The sequence below is a fragment of the Oryzias latipes genome, chromosome 10, assembly GCF_053564925.1.
Source record: "Oryzias latipes strain Hd-rR chromosome 10, Olatipes_Hd-rR_3.1".
NCBI classification, from domain to species: domain Eukaryota; kingdom Metazoa; phylum Chordata; class Actinopteri; order Beloniformes; family Adrianichthyidae; genus Oryzias; species Oryzias latipes.
Window position 1 is genome coordinate 11,547,253 of NC_136246.1, and position 25,666 is coordinate 11,572,918.

At 38.8% G+C, this 25,666-nt stretch overlaps 1 protein-coding gene across 12 annotated transcripts in view; it reads left to right on the plus strand.

Moving 5' to 3' along the window:
- diaph2 (diaphanous-related formin 2) overlaps window positions 1-25,666 on the plus strand; it is a 426,471-nt gene that overhangs the window by 138,127 nt on the left and 262,678 nt on the right. For 7 of the 12 annotated variants that reach the window (XM_078953946.1, XM_078953948.1, XM_078953953.1 and 4 more), the window contains 7 exons: window positions 2,351-2,461; window positions 3,673-3,785; window positions 8,890-9,006; window positions 13,215-13,333; window positions 16,620-16,684; window positions 17,424-17,528; window positions 23,177-23,239. In XM_078953946.1, coding sequence (XP_078810072.1) covers window positions 2,351-2,461; window positions 3,673-3,785; window positions 8,890-9,006; window positions 13,215-13,333; window positions 16,620-16,684; window positions 17,424-17,528; window positions 23,177-23,239 — 693 coding nt within the window. The remainder of the gene's footprint in view (window positions 1-2,350; window positions 2,462-3,672; window positions 3,786-8,889; window positions 9,007-13,214; window positions 13,334-16,619; window positions 16,685-17,423; window positions 17,529-23,176; window positions 23,240-25,666) is intronic. The other 5 variants (XM_078953952.1, XM_078953954.1, XM_078953956.1 and 2 more) reach the window with 1 other exon arrangement.

Here is a 25,666-nt window from a genome sequence, read left to right on the forward strand (position 1 = left end):
CACTCTTTTTTGCCATGACGGCCCCTTTGGGTACAGGCAAAACCGAAAATAGCAATTTTGGAGCTATTGCGCGCTTCGTGACCCATTGTGCTTTAGCCTCAACTGTCATTTCACATTTTTCATGGCTTCTGTCTTCATGTTGACTTGTCCATATTGCAGCCCTTCTCACACATGACAGGATGCAATATTAAAATGGGGTTACTGAAATACCCTTCATGCTGCAGCTTTAATCAAAAACAACAAGTGCACTTAGCCCCTCTCCTGAATTTCTCCGCTCTCTTTGGAAACACAAGGAAATTGGACTAGAAAAAATATATTTGTGTTTTTCTTCTATCATTTTCTTTTCTATCTGTCCTCACATTTCCTCCTCGTCTCAAAGCTTTTACTTGTTTTTTTTTTCTTTCTCACATTCTACAAACACGTCTCCATGCTTTTTTCCATGTAGCTGTCAAGTTGAGTCTCGGAGGACTCGATGAGAAAGGGCAACAAAGCACCATGCCTCTCCTCATTTTCACTTGTGTTCTTCGGCAGCAGGAAAATATATGTTCTGGCAACAACAACACCACTTAAGACACATTTTTTTGGAAGTCTAAAGCTGGGAATTACTTCAGGAATTAGTTTAGCTGCAGGGCTTGAGAAGGAAAAGTCATGAGGAGAACTAATGAGGTGGCTGGTGGAAGAGAGACTAGATATTCTTTTATTAGGAGCTTCTTGTTTTTCTGCTAAATTTTGCTGTTAATGAAATGAAGCTCTCCTAATTGTGGAGTAAATTAAAATACTTTGCTGATGCCGGGGTTTCAGGGAAATTAATAGACTTCCAATCCAAAGCCTGTGACGGTCTATAGAGCTAGACTTTGCTAATGTGATTAAAATGTGTTTCAGATCAGGGTAGACTTCTCCTCTGAGCATGTGAGAAAGTTTCAACTTTGAGAACGGAACCGGCCACGCCCCTTTTAATTTTAATGCTCTGAGTTCCCCCTCGGAGTCAGCCTTACTCAAGACAGATGACGCTCCCACCCCCAACCCTGACACTTCCCACTCCTCAAAATGTAACTGAAGCATGTTTGAGCTGCTTGATGTAAATATACAAGAGAAAAGAAGGAATCTTTCATGAGCTGCATGGGTTTGTTTCACACTGTGAAGCTTTGAATGTCTTTCATGTATCCAGCCTCTGGGGGATACAATAAAATGTCAGGTTTCAGTGAATGTCCTTACAGTGAACATAAGTCTGCCATGTCTCTGATTTCCTGGAATTTCTGGTACGAGCAGAGGCCTGAAAAAGTTACTTTTAAGTGTACTTGAAAAAAACGACATATCTTGGTCTGATACTTTGGGGAAAGCAAATTAAGCTTTAAAAAGCTGAAAGATTTCACTGAGCTTGCTCCATGCTGCAGAAAAGCTGAATATCTGACTAGATGCTAGAATGTGAAATGGCAGTTACAGAAAACAACATCCAAGCTCCAAAAGTGCATGTAAAAACCCCTGAAGCTCAAACCCTGAATTCTATGGCATATTCTGATGATAAAGGACATATATAAAGACAATTATGCTCAAAATTGGATTTTTTGAGTATTTTCCTATTCACATTGTTGTGAATCAGGTAAGAAGGGGGTTGTGAGGGGCTATACGATAGCGGGGAAGCGTGGAAATAGATGGGTGTCTGGTGGGGGAGGGTGGGGTTGCTATCCGCAAACAGTTCTGCCCGCAGCTCAGAGGGGATTTTCTAAAGAACTCCTGCTGGTCTGCAGAAACTATGTCCTAGAAAAAGACAGTTCTTTTTTAATTTTGGCCAAAACTGCAAAATGACCACTGGAAACACTTTAAAAATAGTTCAAAAGATGATCGGAGTGGGACTTTAATACTCCATACCAGGCATGTGCTGGGTCAGTTTCAGAAAACAGCGTTTTGCATTGTCCAAGGAGATCCGTCAGCCTGCTATTGATCGTCTGTCTGAGGTGAACCATCTTATCCCTGGCGTGCTCCCTTGAAACACTTTACCGCTCATTATAATTCATTTGCCATTTCCTCCTTACCCCAAGTCAACCACCGAGGACTTACACACACTCAAAAACACACAAATATTCCCACAAATCTTGCATTATCAATAAATCTATAATAACTGCACAGGTGGTCAATAGACGCAGCAGACCTGTGATTTCTGTTTCTCTTTTTCTTCATGTTGTATAAATTTAAAGACGCCAAAAAAAACTCAAACTGAAATCTAAGGCTACATAAATAATACAATAATTTTTACAGCAATTAATTGATTTGTTTATATTTCCTTGAGTCATATGTTCATATATTATAATTACTATTATTCATTCTTTTCCTCCTAATGGGTTTTTCACAGGTCGCTTGCATGCAGCTGATCAACGCCCTGGTCACCTCTCCTGATGACCTGGACTTCCGGATACATCTACGCAACGAGTTTTTAAGATGTGGCCTCAAAAAGATCCTGCCTGTGAGTTGCAAGAAATTACTTAACGCAATCTTTTAATTTGGGTTTTGTAAAAGCAGCTTAAGTACTGACTACATTTTTATTTAGTTGCCTTAAGAACTGATCCGATTCTTCAATTTCCTTATTTGTTTTAATAGACGGCTTCTTTAACTCTGTATTTCACATCAAAATGTATGTCTGGAAAGCCCAGCGTCCTATTTAAAGCATTATTTCCCACAAAAATGAAGTCCTGAACACATTTTTGTCATTATTATTTATGCAGCAGGATATCAGACCCATTGATTTAAGTGTAGCGGTGCATTTCATTAAGGATTTTTGACATCTGAGGTCAGCTGCTATGTAAATTCAGAGTGGAGAGTCCTGCCACAGTTTGATTAGTCGCAGCAGAGCCTTGCTGAGAGTGTGAAGAGTTAGCACCTCTACACACAGGCATCATTATCCACAACCACAGTGTACACATCTTCACATGAGCCAAAGGCAAGCCAGCTCCATCTCATCACTCAAACTCTCATTTGTTGCAAGTGGGGTGAACGTGTCACGGAGCCAGTTGTTAATAAGTCATCCCAGCTGCTCCTGTTGATTATTGCAGTCATTACTTTAATTATCTTCAATTTTACTCCCTGATATGAAAGAATCTCCTTGTACAGTCATTTATGAATCCTACATTTACCGCTTGTATTGCCTGCATTCAGACTGTCACTCCTTCATCTAATCATGAGTTATACTCAGGAGTCATTGTGGCTGTTGGCAATGAAAGAGTGAACGCCGCTGGAAAAGAAAACATGTTTTGCTTTGTTCTGATAGTCCTGTCTGATAGTCTTCCCTTTTTCCTTTTCTCTACTTTTTTTTTCATTTTTTTTCATGTGTGTGTCATTGTGAACCTCCCACTGAATCTGTGTTTCTTGCTGAAGACAGATGGTGCACCCAGAAACGGTGCAGGGTGATTGATACGTACAGAAATTGGGTTACATGTGGCCTTGTCTCAGTTCCTAAACTCCTTGTCTGGTGATTCATAGAGAAGTGACATAAACGCCCCCTGCAGCCCCTTGTGGCTGACACAGGTGTGCAGGTGTGAAATATTTAGTGTGCGTGTTTGGGGCATCCCACACATCTATTTAGCTTTGTTCTATTTCTGTGGATTTTCAGAGCAGATCTAGTTAACAGACATTTTTTTGTTCTCAACAATATGGTGCGCCCGTCTTTGTTCATTCTAGGAACTGAAAGAGACAGAGGAGCTAGACATCCAGCTGAAGGTGTTCAATGAGAACAAGGAGGAGGACTCCATCGAACTCTCCCATCGCCTTGAGGACATCCGGGCTGAGATGGAATATCCTTTGGCATTTGTTTTGGTTGAATGCACACTACACACCATCCTAAAGAGGAGCAGTGATGTTTAACCCTTTAACACTGGAGATATCGCCGGCGATGCCTAAATATACGCCCTCTTTGACATGTCATAACCATAAATCAGTTGATTCTGATGTGAAGAAACGGCTTTTCATATCAGCTTTTCTAACAGTATGCAGCACATTGCTAACGTAAAGTGTTGAATATCGGTGTGAAGCCACTTTTCTCCGCAACAGAATCAATAGATTCACGTTGATTGGATAAACACTGCACTGATGTGCATTGTTGCACATCAGCGCATTGTCGCTTTTTTCTCCCTCAGATTCTGCTGGAATTATGTTAATTGTATTAATGGTTGAAGAGTTGGGGTGGTTGAAAGAATGTAAACACTGGAGCTTAAGCTCTGCTGAAAGCTACATTCACACCGGCCTCTGCAATGAGCATTTGTTCTAATGAAAACACTTCCAATGATAACTCGATGTAAATGTGCGCAAGTGCGCGTTTTGGGCTGCCACCTTCAAAACTCTTCATGCATACCCAAGTCTGTTTTCGGGCTCTACGTACAAAATTCTCGTCCATTGGACATGCATTGAAAGTTAAACCAGTTCAATTTTGACCAATGAGGAACTCAGACATGGTAGTGATGTATTGGATGGCATCTCTTTCAATTCACAGAAATGAAAACTGATCACGGAGGAGAATTTAATAATTGTGGTTTGTTACCGGCTAGAATTCGATGACACCATGTCTTTCATATATCAGAATAGAGCTGTGAAAGGAAAAGCCTGGAGCAAGATTCACCAGATTTGTATCGCTTCCACATGGTCTAGTATCGACCAGCGACAGTCCAGTGTGGACATCGTATGCTGAACACTCATTCAAGTCTGGTGTGAACGTAGCTTTAAAGCAGTGTTTTTCAACCTTTTCTGAGCCACGGCACACTTTAACCTTAAAAAAAATCCCGCGGCACACCAGCATCCAAAAAAAAAAGGAGAAACTCATAGTCTGTATTGATCTACACTCCCTCCACAATCTCACATGCATTTTTGAGATAATTGTTGCAGAAAAAGCTGGAAACTGCAGCTGTTTTTTTTTTTTCTAAAAGATGCAATAAAGGTTAAGTTAGAAGATTTAAAAACAGTCTGATGTGTGTTCGTTGGTTTCAAGACGTTTAACAACAGATCTCCTTGTGCGCTGTCACTCTCACAACCCAATGCATCATGGGAGATGTAGTGCATAAAACGGCCGAAGATCGCTTTTCGGAGCTTCATTGTTTTGTTCACTTGTTCCACGGTCTGATACCGGATTCTGTGGAAAGCTACACCGCTAAAGACGAGCTTTAGCTGGTGTTTCTGTTAGAACTGAGCGACTTTATGAGCTAAATCGGGTCAAGGAAGTGAAGACTTTAACCACTTCTGATTGGTCAGACTGATGACATGTGATTAAGCTCCCCAAGAATGATTGGTGGAGACAGTTAAAGGGACGGGACTTTTCCAAAATACAGCCGAAGCTGCAAAATGTCTTTAATAAAATAAAATAAACGCAAATAAAAAGTATTTTACGATCTTTTATATTCTTAACTCCTCAGTGTTTTATCAGGGCCTGTTTGGATGAACACAGAGCTGAAATCCTGGAGATGGGAAATGTTTTTAGATCAGATAATGAGGGAAATTTTCCACGGCACACTTGACCATCTCACACGGCACACTAGTGTGCCGTGGCACACTGGTTGAAAAACACTGCTTTAAAGGGTTAAATGTAAACTACTGATTTGTAGGATATACCGGTAGTTCTCTGTAATTTTTGTTTAATATGAAAAATGATGAAACATAACCCAATATTTAAATTCCTCTCTGGTTAATTACCGGCCACTTCCAGTGGATTTGCATCCTCCTTACTCATCCTTTTTTAGTTTTTTTTCCATTCTGCAATAGTTTGGGTAAAAGTATAAACTAAAAAGAGAAAGTGTCAAGTAGTTTAGCTTTTCTCTTTAGCTAGTATTTAATATGCATCAGATTTTTTTTTCTAGTTTCTCCTTTTTTTGGAAGATGACTTCTGACCTGTGACCCTGCTAAGAAAAAAAAAAGAACAAATCTTTTTTGCTCCCAACACTCAGTGTAAAAGTTAACAAGACGAGGAGTAATTTAGTTCCCTGGTGGAAAGTTTCCCAGAAAAACCTTTTAATAATTCAAAAATACTGTAAGGCCGTGTATGAACGGCTGACATTTCCAGCAGACAAACCAGACTCTGACATTGTTATGCAAATGTACAATCCTGCATCCTTTTTTCCCATCAAATCCCACAGTTCTTGCTCGAACACAAAAGTACCCCGTGAGTGACAGTTTCTGTTGACACATGTAAGCGGGGGGGAGGAGGTGGCGTATGTGTGCCCACAGACAAGATGGAGAGAGAGAAAAGGTTCACCTGGATTAATGATGTGCTTGAACGGGTTCACAAATGAGAAGGCCTAATGTTTGTTTCCAAGGACAATGTGGTATTGATCTGTGAGCTATGGGCATGATTGGAATGCCTAGGTTACCCTTTGTCCCTTTGTCTGCATACCCCTCCCTTCCTGAACACGCTCAGAAAACACGTGAGCTCACAATGGCCGTGCTCCTCTACCTGCTTGTGTGTCTTGGTTTTGTCAGCCGTTCCCTGCATATTAACCCGAAGAGCCAGACCCCGTCTTTGTCCGGCCTCAAGTCCAGGTGCTGAGGAGGTGACTCCAGGCCCATAATAAATATTAATGAACTGTGGGATGGTGATTGATTGACCCCTCCACCGACAAGCCCGCATCACACTTGACTGCCACTCATGTTTATTCACCGTTCAGAGAGAAAGTGTAGACCGAGGCAGAGACTGAGAAAACAAGCTGAGACGGGGCTTTGCTACTGGACACATATGCGTTTTACATGAGGTTTATGTCTGCAGTTTAGTGATGGATGACGTTGGCGATGACTAGTTGGATACTTTCCCAGTGTGAGCTCCTTCTCCAGTCTTCTCTAATGCAGCTCTGGTGAGGCTGTAATTGAATCTCACAGGGTTGGTAATTCTGCCAGGCTTCATATGTGGCTAATGCAGGGAAGGAGATGATACTTCGGAGGAGCTTTAAACCCCATTTCTGCTTCTGTTGGATGAAAAAAAAGTGGAATACGAGTTTAAAGACATATGAAACACATATATGAGAAATGCTAACCAGTATTAAAACAATTTAAAAAAGAAGATGCTCAATTGCATTCTTTTTTTAGACCTTATAGGATGTAGTAAACTCACTCCCTAAAGGAGGGTAAATCTCTGCTGCATCATTTTCTAAATCACTTCTAAGCAAAAGGGGAGCCGCAGCAAATGGTGCCACAGTAAGAGGGAAATGTCACATGATGGAGGCCAAACCTGTACGTTGCTCTGTGGAAAATGTGAACGTTGGGTGTCAGGATAAACACTTGATGTTAAGATGGCAAGCAGGTTTTCATCTCTGCAAGAATAACAAGCTACTGTCTCCCCAGGCTACCTTTTTCTGCATGCGTGCACATATCTGAGAGGCTTATCAACTTCTTCAGACACACAGTTGCCCTCCACAGGGAAATGTTCCGTTCTGAGGCAAACAAATTAACCTCCAAATCACTCGTTTTCCTCAGTTCTCTCCTTGTTAGAGGTAGAGTTATTGTGTTGCGTTAACTTTATGAGAAACACAAATTTGGCAGTTATGCTAATCCCTTATTAGCCCATATAATGTTCAAAAAAGGGTTTCGTTGGACTGTTAATGACTGTTTTTGTATAAATCTTATTCTTGCACTGTGCTTGAGTCAATAAGTTAGGTGCCTAACTTTTTCCTGTAATATTTCCATTCTGATAAAGAACTTAGAAATAAAAAAATACTTACTGTTTTATCGACTGGTTTTGATATTAAATTAAAGCAGCGAGTTGCGTTATATGGCCCACAGGTGCTACCTGCCCCCACCCTTGTCACCCCTTTTGACACGCCCCCAATGGGTGAGCAGGTGCTACATGACCCTCCCTCTCCCCTTCTTCCCTGCCACACTGGCCAGAGCTGCATGCGACAAATCTTTTTTTTTTTTAACCCACTTTTTTCAATACGTTGGCTTTTCTGTTGATTTTGATCTCCATAGCAACTATTTTATTTTTTGGGCACCTGGGGGGGATGAACAGGTCTTTGTAGTCTTTAGAAGAATCAGCTAAAGTAATTTTTTTGTTTTCTTGACAACAGATGTTTGCTTTTTTGTTAACCACACCCACATTCCTAATGTATTCGCACAAAATGTGTCTGACTCCGTTCAAAATCTACAATCCTTAGAACCACAATTTTACTCGTGGAATTACGAGGCCAAATCCCTAGGAGAAGTTTCAATTTGTACCAAAATTGATTTTTTTTTCTTTTGAAAATTCAAGACAGTGGCCTCTTTCTGAGGTCAAAGGTCAACAAGTCATTAGTTGTGGTTGTAAAGCTAACCTGGCGGCATGTCTGTGAAATTTCATGAAGATTGTTGGAGCAAGTTTTGTATTTCCATATTGTGGGAACATTTTTGGTGACTTTGAGTATGTGGTGGGGGTGAAATGTTTGAGTCAAGGGCAGAAAATTACCAATCAGCTTTTTCATGTGTTTTCCTCTTTTTTTTTTTAATAAGAAGCCAGAACCTTAGCTGTACACCAAGTGATCCCATCTACAACACATTTTAGTTTTGTGTCGTTTGTTTCTCTTTTGTGCAAAGGTTTTAAGTAACAAAGTCAATCTGTGGGAGAGCTCTTTATGGAAAGCCCTCCTCTCATCTTGGCTTTATACTCTGAAGCAGGTCCCCTGAGAGATAATAGAAATTACATCTCTGTTCCCTTGTGCACAATGATAGCTGTCAGAAAAGCTGAGCTGAGGAAGACAAGAAAATAAATATTCACAAAAGAAGTAGCGATGGAATAAAAGAAGAAAAAGGTTCACAGAGGTTGATTGATGCCAATCTGGGTTTCATATCAAGGATTTAGCCTTGACATCTTAATGAATTCATTCTGGACTGAAATAAACAAGAAAATTCCCCAATGTGTTGTTTTTCCTTAACCTTTGTTCTTCCCTGCACTGATATGAATGAAGTGTACCATCTCCTGTCCAACATGGTGAAAGACACTGCCTCGGAGCCCTACCTCCTGTCAGTCCTTCAGCACCTATTGCTCATCAGAAATGACTATTACATCAGGTAAGCTCTGTTTGGTTTTTACTTACTGCTGACTTCCATTCACCATCGACCTGGCGGGGCTAGTTCTCTAGGCAAAATTAACCTTTCTTGGGGGAATCGTGCTGATTGTTTGTGTCCTTCAAACTTTCATCTTCTTATGTTTAAGTACGTAGAAACTCAAAGTGATGATGTCATTGAAATTAAATGGAAAAAAAATAGGTTGAACTGCATAAACCTGTAACTTTGATCAGTTTAATCTTTAGTAGTTGGATTTGGTAGGAAGTTCAAAGTTTTAGAGAAAAGAAAACAGTGAGGTTTCATTGAAATTTGTAAGTAATCTGTGAAGATTCTCCATCATCCAGACCATGTTAGCAGTAGATTATGTTCCTCTGAATTATACCTGTTAAGGAGAAATCCAGATTATTCCGGTGCTGACTCTCTTAGATTTGTGGCAAAAAGTGATTTCGTTTACACAGCCATGGTGGCTCCACCCACACCAATATTTTTAAATTATAAAACACTTTTTTTTTTAAATCAACATCTTACATTCACACTATTCTCTTCAAACTGTCCGAGCAAATCATTTACAAAAAAAAAAAAATCGACTCGCTCTTTAATCTCATTAATCCAAATGTAATTTTAAAAAGACCATTCAAAAGTCTTTCTATGCCATAAAAATGATCCACACTTTTACCATTTTTCATCAGTGTTGATAGCACTCTCTTCTAGAGTTATTATCCAGAAGAGCTCCACAAAAGCCTGGCGTATTTACCGAACTCTTCTGATAACAGCTCACATCCATAACAAGTAATCAGCTAGCGTTGTACAGTTTATTTAACTGCAGAGCGACTGTTTAATAGAACAACACAGTTGGCAATTACATTTTGAACTTGTTGTTGACATCGTTGTTTACCAGTGCTCTGCTGATAATCATATAGTAAATATAAAAACATAGAGACAAGAAAACAGTTATTTCATCAACAGACGCCTGTACGATCCAATCCACGTTCAAGAAACAGTTGATGAAGTGTAGTGAGATAAAAACAGTGCTTCCTCTTTTCAAAGCACTGTTTGTTTGGTTAAAAAAAAGTGCCAGAATAGTGTGGAAGTGGAAAAAGGGATCTTTTTATGTTTTAAAAAAAGAAGTGCTAATGTGGTCAGAGCGGCACAGATGAATAACATGCTGTGTCAGAACTTTTTTTTGGAGAAATAAGACATAAAATATAACATAGAAGATTAAAGCAGAATAAAAGGAGGATGAATGTAACAAAACCATTTGCTGTCTGTCCCCTCAGAGTTGTGAATTATGTATCCCTCATCACTTTAAAGGACATAAGGGATGGATTTCACATTAACCATTCAGTATCCCTGTGTCCATCTCTCCCCCAGTGTTCATTTACATCCCTCTGACAAAAATCAGTGCAAACCTGGATCCGTGATCCTGGGGGAAAAGAAAAAAAAAAGACAACCTATTTTAAAGATATGTTTTTGATTTTCTTTCCCCTTCCAGCTGTTGTAACAAATGCAGGGAGAAATTCCTGCACACGAACATTAACAACAGATCAGCTTTGAGTGAAGCATTTTACTCCCCATACATCACAGCTGTGCAGTTAGGATGATGGAAGATGCAGCACTGCAGTGCATACAGCGATTTCCAATTTGTGCCATCCGTCTCTTTTAAGCCTTCACCTTTAAAGTTAGCAAGTTTTCACTTTGTGAAGAGAAACTATCATTGTTGAGATGAACCATTTCCACGAAAGTTGGTTTCTCCAGCAATTATTGAGCATGACTGGGTGAAATCCTTCCAGTCCAGCCATGCCCAACGACTGAAAGCATGGTGTGAAGGTTTGACTCAAGATTTGCTGTCATTTTTTTTATTATTGTAGGAAAAAACTGTCTGTTTTACTTCATTTGCCAGTAATTCATTAAATATTCAAATTAGTATTCCAATCATAACATTGTCTACCGTGTGTAAACTGCTCTGTCTACTTTAATTCTACCTAACAAAACATTAGTTGTTTTTCTTGCCTCTGGGGCTTGGATTATGTTTGATAATTAATCTCTCCTTGCAAGCCTAATGAATGGGAGCACATGAAACCCACCCAGTAAATATAGAGCAGATCTGCTCTTTTGGAGCCTGGTGATATGGGGATTACACTGGTTTATGTGGAGTGGAGCTGGTTCAATTGGCTGGGGCTGTGCCGAACTGCGTGCTATCAGTGGAAGAAATGAAGGTGCCAAAGTAAAAGAAGAGGTTGGGGGGATGATACTGGGGACATATGGGAACCCAGCCCTGCCCACTGCTCAAGGGCCTGACAGTTCTGGGTCTCGCTTCCCGTCTCTAGTTATCTCCACCTAGCCTGTATCTGCTCGCTGGTGGAGGAGAATAAGGGAGGGAGGGAAAATAGGGTGGCTCATTGAGATAATAATGTGGTGTGCATTGGTGACAGCTGTAAGCCGAGTGCCACAGTGTTTAAGCCATGCAGGGCGACGTGTGAGCTTTCACCAGCTTGTGCCAGTCACGAGTGGGTGAATTCAACAGCTCAGGTTTAATTTATGGCTCTTTCTGCTTTTCAAAACAGCACACCTAAATGCTATTTTTTTTCTTATTTACTTTGGCTCCAATATTTCTACCATTTGGCACTTCAGCTTATAACCCGATATGGTCTGTCCACCCACAAAGTGTCTTAAAAAGACAGACTGTATATTGAATAAATAGAAACTTCTTTCTATTTGCTGTTTGTCAGTCACAAAGTGCTCGTTATCACACATTCTTTTTTTTTTTCTTTCCAAAACATGTTCTCTCTTTTTTTTTTTATGTTTCCGGTCTATAAAACGATCCCACCCAGCAACAGGCACTTTGCTCACAGCTCTGCCTGCTACAATCAATTATCACATTTAAGCAACAGTGAAGCTTCCTCTGAGTTCATCCTTTCATGGCAGACCAACAAACCGCTGGGCTTTGATCTGACTGACTTCTTGCAACCTCCCGTCGTTGGGCTTCTCTGGTTCCTTCGTTATATAAATCATAAAGAGTAGAATAATGCATTCAAGCATATTTATATATCAGGGATTTTTGGATCAAATGGTGAACTCTTTGTCATCCTCTCAGTGTACGATTACAGACCAGACAAGGAGTCTGCAAAGACAGAGATGTTTTCTAAAAAAAGGAATAGAGTTTATGTATATTAAAGGAACACGATCTGCCTCTAAAAGCTTGTTTGGGGTCTGTTTGTACTGTGCCGCTGATGAAAGAGCCCAGCTTTCATTCTGGACCCATTTTGAACTAGTATTTACAGAAGAGACGGATGACGTTGATGTGGGGATTGAATCAGAGGTCTGTCTGATTTCCTGACGCTCTGACTGTCTTCCTGTAACCATATCGTATCAATGTTCTTTTCTTCAACCAGAAATTTGTATTCAATAAATTACATATTTTATAAAGTAATTAGCCACAAGTACTTGAATGTTTGCGTCCTTTTATCCGTCTGCTGTTGTCGTTTTCCTTTTTTATCTCAGTTTGTTAAATGGCGAGAAAAACTACCTTAATGCAGAACTTAAAATCGCAGATTACAAGCAATGGAGCCTTTAGAAAAACAAAAAAAGAAGGGGGGAAAAGTATTTGTTGGTGTGATAATGTTAAATATCATCTTGAGCTCCATGTCATGCTTAGAAAATTGGTATTTCTCAGTTTGCGGCTTCGTTTAAGATGGCATTGTGTTTGCTAAATGTCACTTGCAATTAAAGTTGATAATGTTACAGGGAAAAGGTCAGATATCAACCCCTGCGATGGCACCGGACTCTCAGGCTGATTCCCTCAGTCACACTCCCGTGTTTTCCTGCTCATTGTGCTTTCAGTTACACACATTACACTGATTAGATTTACATCTGAGTCTTTACCTCGGTTTTAATTGGCAGAGATGATTGCAAATTATCCAAGAGGGCAAGCGTGACCTCGACTAACCTCCGTCACCTTGAAATAGTAGCTCCATCCCATTTTGGGCTTTGTGCCGCCATTAATCTGCTAATTTCATGAACGGGGTGAAGCAAGTGATCAAATTTAATGGCGTTCCTATTTTCTGCAGCAGCAGCCTTTTTGACATGGCATTTTGTGACCTCTTGCTTTCAATGAGCGAATCGTTTTTGGCTAATTGGCCTTGTACGGGTTTGTGTCACTCAGATCTTTTGTGGCCCGTCTGATTTTTCCGCTTTGCTCTGTGACCCTTTAGGCCTCAGTACTACAAGGTGATAGAGGAAAGTGTGGCTCAGATAGTTCTGCATCGCAGTGGGATGGACCCTGACTTTGGCTACAGTAGAAGACTGGAGATGGACTTCACACACCTGATTGGTAACTTTGCTCTGAACATTTTGACACTTTGGAAAAAATCATAACTTTAAGCATTGAAACTTTTGTCAATAAAGTTGAGTTTTTATTATCCGTTACATTGTCAAATTTATATGTACATATAATGTGTATTTCATTAGACCTGTCTAAATCACCATCAAAAATACAATATTTCCGAACTAGAGTCACTAATAACTTGAATTTTACTTTTATAGTATTGAAGAATCAGAAAGCAATAAGTTATACATCAATAATGGGTATATTTAATGTAGCACAATATAATAAAAAATAACACTTACTGGTCTAACTCAACAACAGCTTTTTTCTTATCTAACAAAAGGTCATTAAAAGTTTCCAAATGTGTCTGAAAAACTCATGATCTTTAAAAAAGCTCTGACTTTTTAATGAGCTAGAGAGTAAAAAATAACTTGTGTGGCTTTAGAATTGATCTTTTTCAACATTTTTATTCTTTTTTTTTTGTTATTTCTTAAGGCAAATCCTCACTTTTGTTATTTTTTTGACGGTTCTCCACCAGGTACTGCATTTAACTTTAACTGTGGCAGAAGAACAGGACATGTTGGAGACTCAGTCTTTCAGCTTTTTGTGCTTTTTATCTCTAAATCTACATTAAAATTTGATTAAAAAACTTAAATAATGTAATTAAAAATACTAAGTTTGTCAAATAAAGCTTGGAAAGCATAAAATGGTTACAGTGAAAGGGTGTAGTAGATAAAATGGAATTTCTCCAAACAAACATGCTGATCCAACTTTGTTGTATGCTTAAGTAGCAAATAACTGTGCATGTTGAGATTCTTTTTATTGGAAAACAGTCGTGCGAATAAAGTGAGGGTAAAGACAAGAGGCTATGATGTGCATTAATGATCCCACAGCAGATCTTGGCTGTTTTTCCTCTGGTGTGCTGTTTTTAATGAACACATCATGATAACATTCCCCATCCTTGTCCACAGCTTCATTCACTTCACATTTTAGTAGTAGTCTCATATGTGTTTTTCTAATTTTACAGATGTTTCTATGTCTTTGCATTTATTTTTGCCTGTTTGTGCCATGAATCAGTTTAATCTCCAAACAGTTTTCAATGATTAAAAAATGTACAAGTTCAGTGATGCAAAAACGTAACTGTCAGTCACAGATTTAACAGGTTGTCCCATTTAAAAAGATGAGACATCTTTAATGTTCATCATGGTTATTGTTTAATTGTGAGAGACAGAAAAAAATCCAGAAAATCCCTTTCTATCTTTTTTAAATCAGAGAAAAAAACAAATTGCCAGAAAAATGCTGTTAGGAAATCGCAAAATAATTGCGCAACATAGAGTCAAATATACCAGGAAATGAATGTGATCAAACCTTTAGAGGTCACAACAGATGATCACATCATTTGGAAACCCCACATTTTACAACCAACATTTCAAAAGGTTTTCTACTAATATTTAAAGAAAAGCAAAATTGCAAGTCTCTCCATTTTATAATAAAAAATAAAATAAAATACTGTTCCACAGTTTGGCCAAATATCAATGGTGTAGAAGATTGAGTCAGCAACCACATGACAATCTTGCCAGAGACCCTAATAATGATTGTTTACAGGCCAGGAAATATGGATAATACCAATTTTTATGAAGACAAAGTTGCTGTGGGGCATTCTCAATCCCATTTAAAGCAGAATAATCTACTGCTCACACATATTTATTAGATGTCTATTTGAACGGTGGGCGGGTCACAATTTCAGAAAAAAAGCTCTCACCTTATAAGCCATGTGGCTCGAACAGTAAAGACGAACTTTTACATTTTTGCTTAAACTTAATCAGTCTGAAGTTGGAGTCAATGAAATTCAGATGGAAAGTTATGCACTAGTGTTTCTGTCAGGACTGGAGAGGTAGACACAAGCGCGGGACACCAGAAGGTAGGTAAGAAGGATTTAATCATACGACTAGAACCAAGAAGGCGAGCAACCAAAACGATCCGGTGACAAGTATCGGCCAAACAGACTATATACACCACAGAGAAGTGAAAACAGGTGCGAACCAGGTGCGATAAATCACAGAAGTAAAGACAGCAAACATAACAAGGAACGCAACCGGAAGTTGTCAAAATAAAACCGGAAGTGAAAATGAAAACAATTCTAACCGCCCTGACCCCTTGTACCCGACATTTTCTTTATATTTTTATTTTCTGGAGGAGTTGTTTAGTAAATGGATAAACATAGGGGCAATTACTAACCAAATCTTAAGTTTTCCTGAATAAAATGAACATTTCTGCTCTTCTTGGTGGTTCTTTTAGAGCAGCGGTCTGGAACATTTAACGCTAAAAGAACTACGGTTTTCTACTGAGCAAAACCCAGTGAGAGCCACAAAGCTCCCCTTTATTCTTGTTTTTCGTGACCATTCATTTTCTAAATGTAGCTTTTATGTATTTACAATAATTGAATTCTAGCAGTGTTAAATTTTTCTATATTTAACAATTTCAAATGTTATGCTTTTTACAGCTGCACATACAAGTTCTTCTCAACATAAAATACACCGTGTCAAATACGATCCTTCTGGTGCAGCAAATGTGCTTGAATTAAAATGCAAGAAAGCCAAAACAAACATGGGGTTTTCTATCATTATGACTTTAATTTGCCTTCCTTCTTTTTCTCTTAATGCCAAAGATCAGTATGACAACATCAACACCAGTGTAGAATCTAATAAGAACAATTCTATACATGTAAATAAAACATATACTTGAAGAATTTTTGAACAGCAAGTTGTGCTACACATGATACAAATATGTGCTTAACTTCACTAATGAACCTATTTTTTATTCAAAGCATTAGCATTACTTTTAAGCCAAAGAGCTGCAATGCAAAGATAAAAGAGTGGCATGTAGTTCCAGAGCCTCAGGTTGCAAACCCCTGTGCTAGGGCATGTGTGTAAGGTATTTTTACTTGTTTTGTTTGTTATTAATTTAATTTTTTTTGGTAATATGTGTATTTAATTGTGCATGTGTACACACACATCTATTGTACACATTAAATCAATTGATTTTATACTTGAAATGATTGAATATTAAAAGTAAATCCAGGTTGTAGAAAGTGTCATTGGCTTTAGAAAAGCTTATGAATTATTGTAACATACTGTCATCCTCCAAACACGCCAAAAAGATTTGAATTGCAATTACACGCCCTGTTGGCTTTGAAACAAGCCACAAGAGTTTCTCAAAAGTTAACCTGCTGTGACGTCTTTGACAGTATTAGCATTTGGAGAATCCTTTCATAACTGTGACTGTCTTGCAGATCAGTGTGTGGATAAAGCCAAAGTTGAAGAGAGCGAACAGAAGGCTGCAGAATACTCCAAAAAGGTGAGGCATTCATCACTCCAACAGCCCCCCTTTTGGTTGGCCAGCTCCCATCAGCAATGTTTGTTTTTTCGCCAGACCCCCCAGACAAGCTATTGATTTTCCATGCCCTGATCAATACCTGGCTGTGACGCTACATGATCCGTATCAGCATTACAAGAAGATGTACACTTATCTGTGCATAGTGCCAGGGAGAGTGAAGTTATGTGCAGCTTTTTTTTTGCAATTCAGCTTTTCATAATGGTCATTTTCTCTCTCTTCGCATATTTTAAATTTTAAGAGGGGAAAAAAAATCTGAACTTGTTTTTTTTTTGCAGTACCTAAAAAAGTTTGATGTTGGAAATGTGTAAAGCCAAATTAAAAAAAAATAAATATCTGGAATCTTGACCGTCAGGGGTCCTGTGGGTGTTTTTTCTTAAGAAAAACGCCCCACCATCGCCACCTTGCACCCTGCTAGGCCAGTGAAGTCATTGCTGCGACACGGCTTGGTGTCTGTAAAGGTTAGATCTATCACATGCAAGTACACAAAGCCTGGAACCAAGACAGAAGACAACATGGCTCCTGGGCCGGTGGAGCTATGAATAGAAAAAGGCCGAAGAGCGTAAAAAAAGTGCGTTCCTCTGTCTGCTGACGCCTCGTGGCCACGCTCATGAGACCCCCCGCCGCCCACCTGCATGTGTGTATGTGTTGACATGTCTTTGCACTGCTCACACACATGTATCTGTGTCCTCCTTTCTCACAGTTTGATGAGGAGTTCAGTGCACGACAGGAGGCCCAGGCTGAATGTCAAAAGTTGGAAGAGAAAATCAAAGAGTTTCAGACGAAGATGCAAGCCTTGGAGGCCCAGGTAAATGCAGGAAAAACAAGCCCCTCTAATACTGTCTTTATTACCTCATAACATATGAACAAAGACGTCAGTCATAGGTTTCCTAAGTGCTTTTAATCAGTTTGATCGGCATTCCCTTTCATCCTGAAATCCCTACAAAATGAAACGTTTTGTCTTAAAAGTCTCGTCGCAGATGAGTAATGGTGCCTAGAAAAGGTTTGATTTGGTCAGAAGGATGCCTTTCCAGTCCACTCACAGATGTGAAGCTCCTGTAAGTGGGAGTTATTATCCATGCGAGAACATCTGATTTAATAAAGGGTCAATCTCCTGCCTAAGTTGTAGCTCATCGTACAAGCAAATTGCTCTATTGAAGCTTTTCCTGTGAAATTCTATCATCACAGAGATGGATTGCATTTCTTTTCCAGGCTTCCACGTATTTTCTTCCCAGGCAAAACCCTCCATTTTAAGCACAGAAAATGACTGCTATTTCCCCCTTAACCCAATTTTAAACACTTTAGTACTACCTTGGGATGAAAAAGCAGTTTGCCTATCTGCAAAGGGAATTTAATATAAACTAGCATTGAAAGATGGTTTAGCTACACAAGAAATGGCTTCTTTCTTTCTTTTCAAAATTAAATTTCCTATATTGTGTGTTTGCACTTAACCGTCTGAATAACTTTACCTGCAAAGCCAGTTTAAAAGCTGTTTTTGGAGCAGAAAGTTTGGCGTAGCGTAGTCACAGTTACATCTGTTTTAGCGGTATGTGTCTGTTTTTTTAACCTGTTGCAAATAAAGTTGGGAGTTACATGTTTTATGAATTTGCTAACCTAGCGGCATTGCACTGTGTTTTTATTTACCAGTACAACGCTTAAGAGATAGCGTAGTCACAGTAACAATTGTTTTTCGTGGGATCAGTCTGTTTTTTTGTGTTGCAAACAAGGTCTGGAGTTACAGGTATTGTGAATATGCAAATATGTAGCGTGTCACAAACAAGAATTGGAATTAGTGTGAACGGCGTGACCAAAGTGTGACTGAAAGACAGACTCATCTCTAACTCTTTTGTCTCTCTTAATGCGGCCCATAGTTCAGTGCGCCTTATAAAAGACACAAGTTTGAAAATAGACCATTCATTAACGGTGTGATTATTTTAAAGGTCTTATTAATCACAAAATCCTCACTATTATCATCATGTATCACGTCATCATGTAATATCTTCCTCCTACCATCTGTTTAGAGCTAAAATCTTGATCTCACTTGTCTTTTTCTCCTAATTGTGACACCCTTTTCAACTTTTACAAACATCCCTGGTTTCCTTCCTTTCCTCTTTTTTTGCAAACAATCGACTGGCCCGTTTCCAGAGCCAGTGTTCAGTAATTAGTGTAGAGCAGAGGTGTCCAACAGAGTTGGAGCGTGTTTTGCTTGTTTGTCTTAATGCTCCTTCAAAGACTGGGCTTTGCCAAAGATGATCATCACTCTCAATGCAGGGGCATTAAAGCTATAGGCCCTTCATTACCTTCTACATTTCTCAGCAAGTAAATAACTATTAGGAGTTCAGTGTAGCTGCTGTTGAGTTTGAATTGAATTGTTTTGATGGCATTTTAAACTTCATGAGTACCAAATCACTCTAAGGTATTACTTTGTGTCACATAATGATGGCATTTTATATAGAATGATATAACATATTTTCTGCACTAGACTGTAGGTCACACTGGATTATAGAAAAGTAGACCCATTCAATGAATGGTCTACTTTTAAACTTATGTCACATATAAGGCGCATTAAGGGAGACAAAAGAGTGAGAGATAAGTCCATCAGTCAGTTGGACTTTATAAACTGTGTTCACAGTAACCCTAAAACAGGGATGTCAAACTCAGTCACACAGGGGTCAAAATACAAAACACATTTTAAGTTGCGGGACGAACAGGAAAAACATTTTTTTAACACACTAAAACTACATTTTTAAACCTGTAAACTTTTAAAACGTGTCTTATTTTAACATAAATATAAATAAAAACAGACAGGAATATTATTCTACGTAAACCTTAAATAATAAAGATTCTGTCAAAATGATAAAAGTTCCATAAACTGATTAATGGCACGTTTAAAGAAAAGACGCTCAGATTTCTTTACTTGTGTGTCATTTTATATACAAAAAATAAACTTATAAATATCCCAAGAGATGTTGCTCTCCATAAAAATACAGTAGATCCTGTCAAGGTTGTACAAATATGAACGTGCTGCAGAACAAAACAAATAAAAATAAAACGATTGCTTTATTGCAAAAACAAATCAAATCAAATCCGTTTTCTTTGCTCTTGTGTCGTTTTGCCAGAGCTGGACTCCTGGCATTTAGTTTTTTTCTGTTCGGTTTGTGAGGTCCTGTGTCTTTGTGAAACGTATCAGAGTGACTTCGCTTTTCAAAAAACAAAACGAAACCTAATAACTTGGGGTTACCCCAAAAATATTTTGAGTTTTCCTACTTTTGTGCAGCACCAACAGCAAAAATCCTCCCCAAAACATTCACATACATTCAAAATTAAATGATCTATTGTTTATTTAATAATGAAATAGTGCAGCTGTTTTACTGCCTCCATCTGTCTTTTCAGTGCAGCTTTCATGTCAGATGCAAATACCAAAAAAAACACAGACAAACGTAAAATAGATATTTTATGAAAAAAAAGACATGTCATAAAAATATTGACAATGTATAAATAGTCACTAAAGACATTATTAGCATAAGTAGGATAAACTAAAGGCACACGATGACCCAAGTTTATTAGGGATTGCACAATCAAGGCTGTGCTCTGTGTGCTGTTTCACTTCACATTCTGCGGCGTAATTGTAAAGGAAAAATACAAAATACAGTGAGTTTGAGGCTAAAACATATTAAGAGTCAATAATTTAGATTATATTTAGAGAATAGATTAAGTGGACACATTTCAGTTTTTTTCTTAGTTCTTCACAGTGGAGAGGATAAATTACAGGTGAGGAGCTCCTTGACCTTTTTCCATCCCCATACCGCACGTCTCTGCTGAGACCTGTTTCAATAAGGAACCAACCCAACCCAAATGATGTCCACCCCTCAATAGCAATTTTTGCCCACAAATGTAGAATCTAACCCCCCCCCCCAATGGGCAGGAAATCACCCATTCTGGCAAAAGTGGTGTTCGGCAAGGTACTGCTTGATGGGCTTTGTAGCTAATAGGGTGTAGTGAAGGTCACAGACACACTGGGATTGGGCCTACTGACAGTGCAGGGAATTGTGGGATATTATTCCTTTGGGGTTAAAGTTTGAGTTTTTGTCTGTGTTTTGTTGTCCGGCTGTTTTACACTATTTTGCCCTTAGTTCTTTTATCCTGTTATATTTGTTTCTTTCTGCACCATGAGTGAGAGGGAGGGAGAGAATAGATACGTTGACAACGTTGTGTGACCCAAAAGTAACGTCGCTTTTCATGATAACTGATATTCCAGTCTCCTCAATCTAACATTACTAAAATATATTACCAGTACGACACGTTGCTGGGCCATTAATTATAATAATGCAAAACCATCTGGCTGGCAGGATATAATTACTTGGCGGACCGGATTTGACCCGCAGGCCTTGATTTGACACATGTGCTCTAGAACTTGTTTGTGACATTCTACATGTTAGAAGCATTAGTGTATAAACAATGCATGTAACTCTGACTACGTAACTCTTAACCTTGTTAGTAACACATAAAAAAAGTCTGACACCACTACACGTTAGCCGCATAAGCGGATTCACAATAACACCCTACCAAATATTTTGACGGAGCACCATGTGCCTCTCAAAATCAGTAAGCAAAACCAGAATGAATCCATCTATACTGTCCGGATTACAAGGTGCACTGTAGTTTGAAAATAAAAATAAAATAAGGCTTTTAAGTTTGCCTTGTAGTACAGAAAGTGGGCTTTGCACTGACTGGTTTCTGGGAAATCCCTCCCAGGTGGAGAAATTATACATTTAGTAATAAAAAGTACAAACAGTTGAATCTTCACCTCAAGCAGGGAACTCTGATGTTTTTTTCCATCAGATTCTCTTCCTTCCTTTATCTTCAGACAAGGTTGCAACTGTGCGTTCTGCAGACTTCTCCACATTTGGCCTGGTGTTTCAGAGAAGTCATTAAGCATGAGAGCATGGAAACTTCAAACCTGTGTGAGAGCACACACTCAGTTTGTCTATCAAAGCATCACTTGTCATTTTGCTGCATATAAATGAAGTGAGATCCAAACCTAACCTTTCATCTGCCAGAGTGATTTCTTTTCGGAAAGCTCAAGTGTGCTTCTGTCATTTCTTTCCACTGTGTTTGTGAACCAGCACACTTAATGAGTCTTTTTCTAGAACTTTTGGCATTGTAGCATGCAGCGTGCTTCATGCGACTGTTTGATTATCTCCCAATCAAGTAAAGTGGAGTTTCTGCTTGTAAACATCAACAAAGAACCACCAAATCAGAGAAAAAAAAAAAAAAACTCCTTTGCCCAAACCTTTGCTTGAAACCCTTCCAGGGGAAAACGTAGCTATTCACTGAATCAGCTCTGGATGAGATGAATTATGTAGCACTGCAGTGGTGTGCTGGAACTACATGCTGGCTATCCCATTAATAGGTTTTAACAACTTGGCCTTCTCTTAGCTGACCTAGCATGGCCCCCATAGGAGATGGGGGGAGCAGGGGGGGTAGACCACTCTATCTGTTAGTGCCAAACTGTTTTCTAACCTGACTGATAATAGGATTTGACTGGCAATGACAGCAAAATTAATAATGAAGTAACTGTGATGTGGTGAGGTGGGGCCACGTTACTTGTTAAGCCAAAAACACTGTCGCTCAAACGCATTTCCCATCTATAGCAACGTTTCCAATTTGGTCTTTAATAATGCTTAAAAGACCTTGGAGAGCAGGGATAACAAAATTTCCTTTTTTTGGGATGGAACTAATCCCCAAGGTTGACATATATACTAACAACTCTTCCAGGTTCAAATATTGCACTTTAGTACCAATTTTCCATCTATTTTCCCCCCTCTCTAATATGCATTAAATATTTAGGTCTCCACAGCCCAAAGTGTTCAGTGGGACTGACTCCATAAAAACAGCTCAGTTGCTGTGGAAAATGTTCCCATCGTCTTTATGCAGGCAGGGCTGCACGGAGTGAAATATCAAAGCATGATGGGTACAATTCTAAAACAAAGACTACACACTGGAATCAGTGTTCATCTCACATCACAGAGTTTAGAGTTGAAATGGTTTTTTTGCAATGCCAGAACGAGAAGAAAGTCGGATGAAAGAAGGGGTTTGAAGGTAGACCAGCTGTCTGTCAGTGGCACAGCCCGCGTTCCTTTCATGCAGCCATTGCACTCCACCGACTTGGAGAGAGATTGCATCTTGTTTTAGGTGCAGAAGAACAGGACAGTCTGCCCTACGTCCTCTCCCACGTCATTGTAATTGTCATTAACAGTGTAAAAGACCCCCTCCTCCTTTTCTTCACCTCTTCTTCAGTTTATTGTGCTTGGTGTGGGTTTTGTATGAAATGTACTAGTGTTCCTCTTCTGTCTTTCTAACACACCCCATTTGTGCCTCTTTACTACTCGCTTTGTGTGTTGTGATGTGTGTGTTGGTCATCCTGTGTGTGTATGTGTGTGTGTGTGTGCACAGTTAACTATTGAGAAAGTCAAGCTTAAAGAGGCTCAGAGACTCATCTGGGAATCTGAAGCCAAGGTGGGTTTCATTTTGTTTTGCATGCATACCACTTCAAAACCTCACCTCCAATCAAACGTCCTTCATAATGAAGACGGATTGAATTGTGTCAAATAGTTTCTGTGATTATAGGTCTGATTTATCTTTTTCTGCATGCTCACCACTCGTCTTGTCATGCTTTGCATTTTACAGAAACACTTTTCCTAATCCTACATTCCAATTATATATGTGATCCAATTTCCATGAATAAACAGTTTGTGGGTTCTTTTATTTATTTGTTAGTTTGTTTTTATTTTTAATTAGGCATAAGTCGGGCACAACAATTTAACCACATCTCTTTCAGCCGTAATTAGCTGTTCTGCTGACCTCTATATTAAGTCCAGAGGAGTTTATATCTGAACTGGATTTGTCAGATTTTCCTTTCGTTTATAGCCAAAGATGGGGCATACTAATGTAACACAATTTACAAGTTTATCCCATTATTAACCTTTTGGTTTAATACGCTTTGGACAACAAAATAGCACCTTAAAAAAAGGTTCCTATTCGCTCAGTTTTAATAAAAACAAACAAACAAAAAAAGCATCAGGTCATTGGCTGTTTGCATCACCTCTATGAAAGCAGGGGTTTCAACACATTGTTGGTTCCAGGTGTATTAAAACAACAGCAGCTAACAAATATCAAATTTGAAATTAGAGGATGATGGGTAACATTTGAAAGAAATAAATGGTTTCTATATTTTAAACTCTGCAACTTGGTAGTTAAATATTAAATTGATTCATAAAAACAGAGAAACGTTAAATATTGTTTGATGGACCACCAAAGCAAGACCTCATCTCCATTAGGACTAAAATGAAGCGGAAATGTCAAAAACATTTGTCTTACTGCTGCTAAGTGTCTGAAACCTGCTCATTAGACAGGATAATGGTTGAAAGCACTCTTGTGTTTTGACTCATTTTGCAGACCCACTCCAATAAAAACCCAGTGTTTGGGGTTTTTAACATTGTGGCTTTTTTCTGATGATGGAGAACATATATAAAGAAAAGTAAACTTAAAATTGTGCATTTCTGGACATTTCTTTGATTTCTTCTTTATTTATGAATCAGAAACAGATAAAAAATACCATGGGGAAAAGCTTGGAGCCTTGATGTAGAACCTACTACAGCAAGCAACAAGCTCCCTGTCCTACTTTGTTCTGATGTGTCCACATGCAGACACATAGATCCACGTACGTCTTTGTTTTCCTCGTCTGAGCTGACATCTGACCTAAAACTGTATGCTGCAATATTGCTCACCGTTTGTGTTACACTGGTAATGTTAGGTTAGGGTTGTGAGGGTCTGCAAGTCAGCGGGAGAGTGTGTAAGCACATGGATGATGGGAAGTGGGGGTGGGCTTGACAGTCCTGCCAATAACTCAGAGGGGAAGTTCTACTGAACCACTGAACAAACTGTCCTAGAAAATGATCCAGGTTTTTAGATTTTGGTATAATCACAATAAAAAACAAAAAAACAGTAGGAACATTTTTACAATATATCAAAAGATGATTGGAGGGGGACTTTAAGGCTGTTTGACCCCTCAGGATTAGTTCAGTGTGATCGATGCTTGGATATGCCATGGCATTGGTCACAACCTTAAATGCCACTCAATAAAAACAGACTTCTTGTGTTCTATGCAAAGTCAGCAAAAATGCAAAAAAATAAATAAAAATCTAAAAACTTCTCAGTGGTAAACAAAAAAATAAAACAAATCACACCTCAGTGTTTTTTCACAAAACCAAAATTTAAATTTTAATTCCACCGGACAGTGGTAAAATAATAAATTAGAATTGTTGAAGGTTCCCTTGCCTGTTGAAGGTACAGCCAACTTGAGGCTTTAATATCGTTTAGTTTTTATAGCAAACACCAACAAGCTCTGCTTCTAGAGGTGAGCAAATCTAAGTATGCCCCCCTAATCAAATGCAATTCTGAATTTGAATAACTATATCTAGCTGTATGTGGATGTTATAGAAAACCTTGAAGCTTGTCTCTTCTCTAATCATTCTTCAGAGGGATTCTTGAATGCAACAATGTGCTACACCATGTTTATTTGCAGCACTGGCTCTATGATTGGTTTGCATACAGGTAAATAGAGAGATGGAGGGCCCTTGGTATGGAAACAAATTTGCTTTGATTCAGCATCTCATTTGCTTCCTTTCTCTCATATTAATCTTAAAAGATTGACAGACGTGTAATCAGTGCATGCAGGCTTCAACGAGGGGCTCAGAGCAATCAGTCTGAGGTGCTCCTCGTACAACACCTTTTTAATTTTGGCTCTAATAAACCATCTGCCAATATCATTATGTAATAAAACACTATGTAATGTCTTTAAATTTGAAGCCAATTTCATTTAAACACAAAATCAAGTGAGTGGGTAAAATGCAGGCTGGAAAATTGGTTCTGGAAATAAAGAGT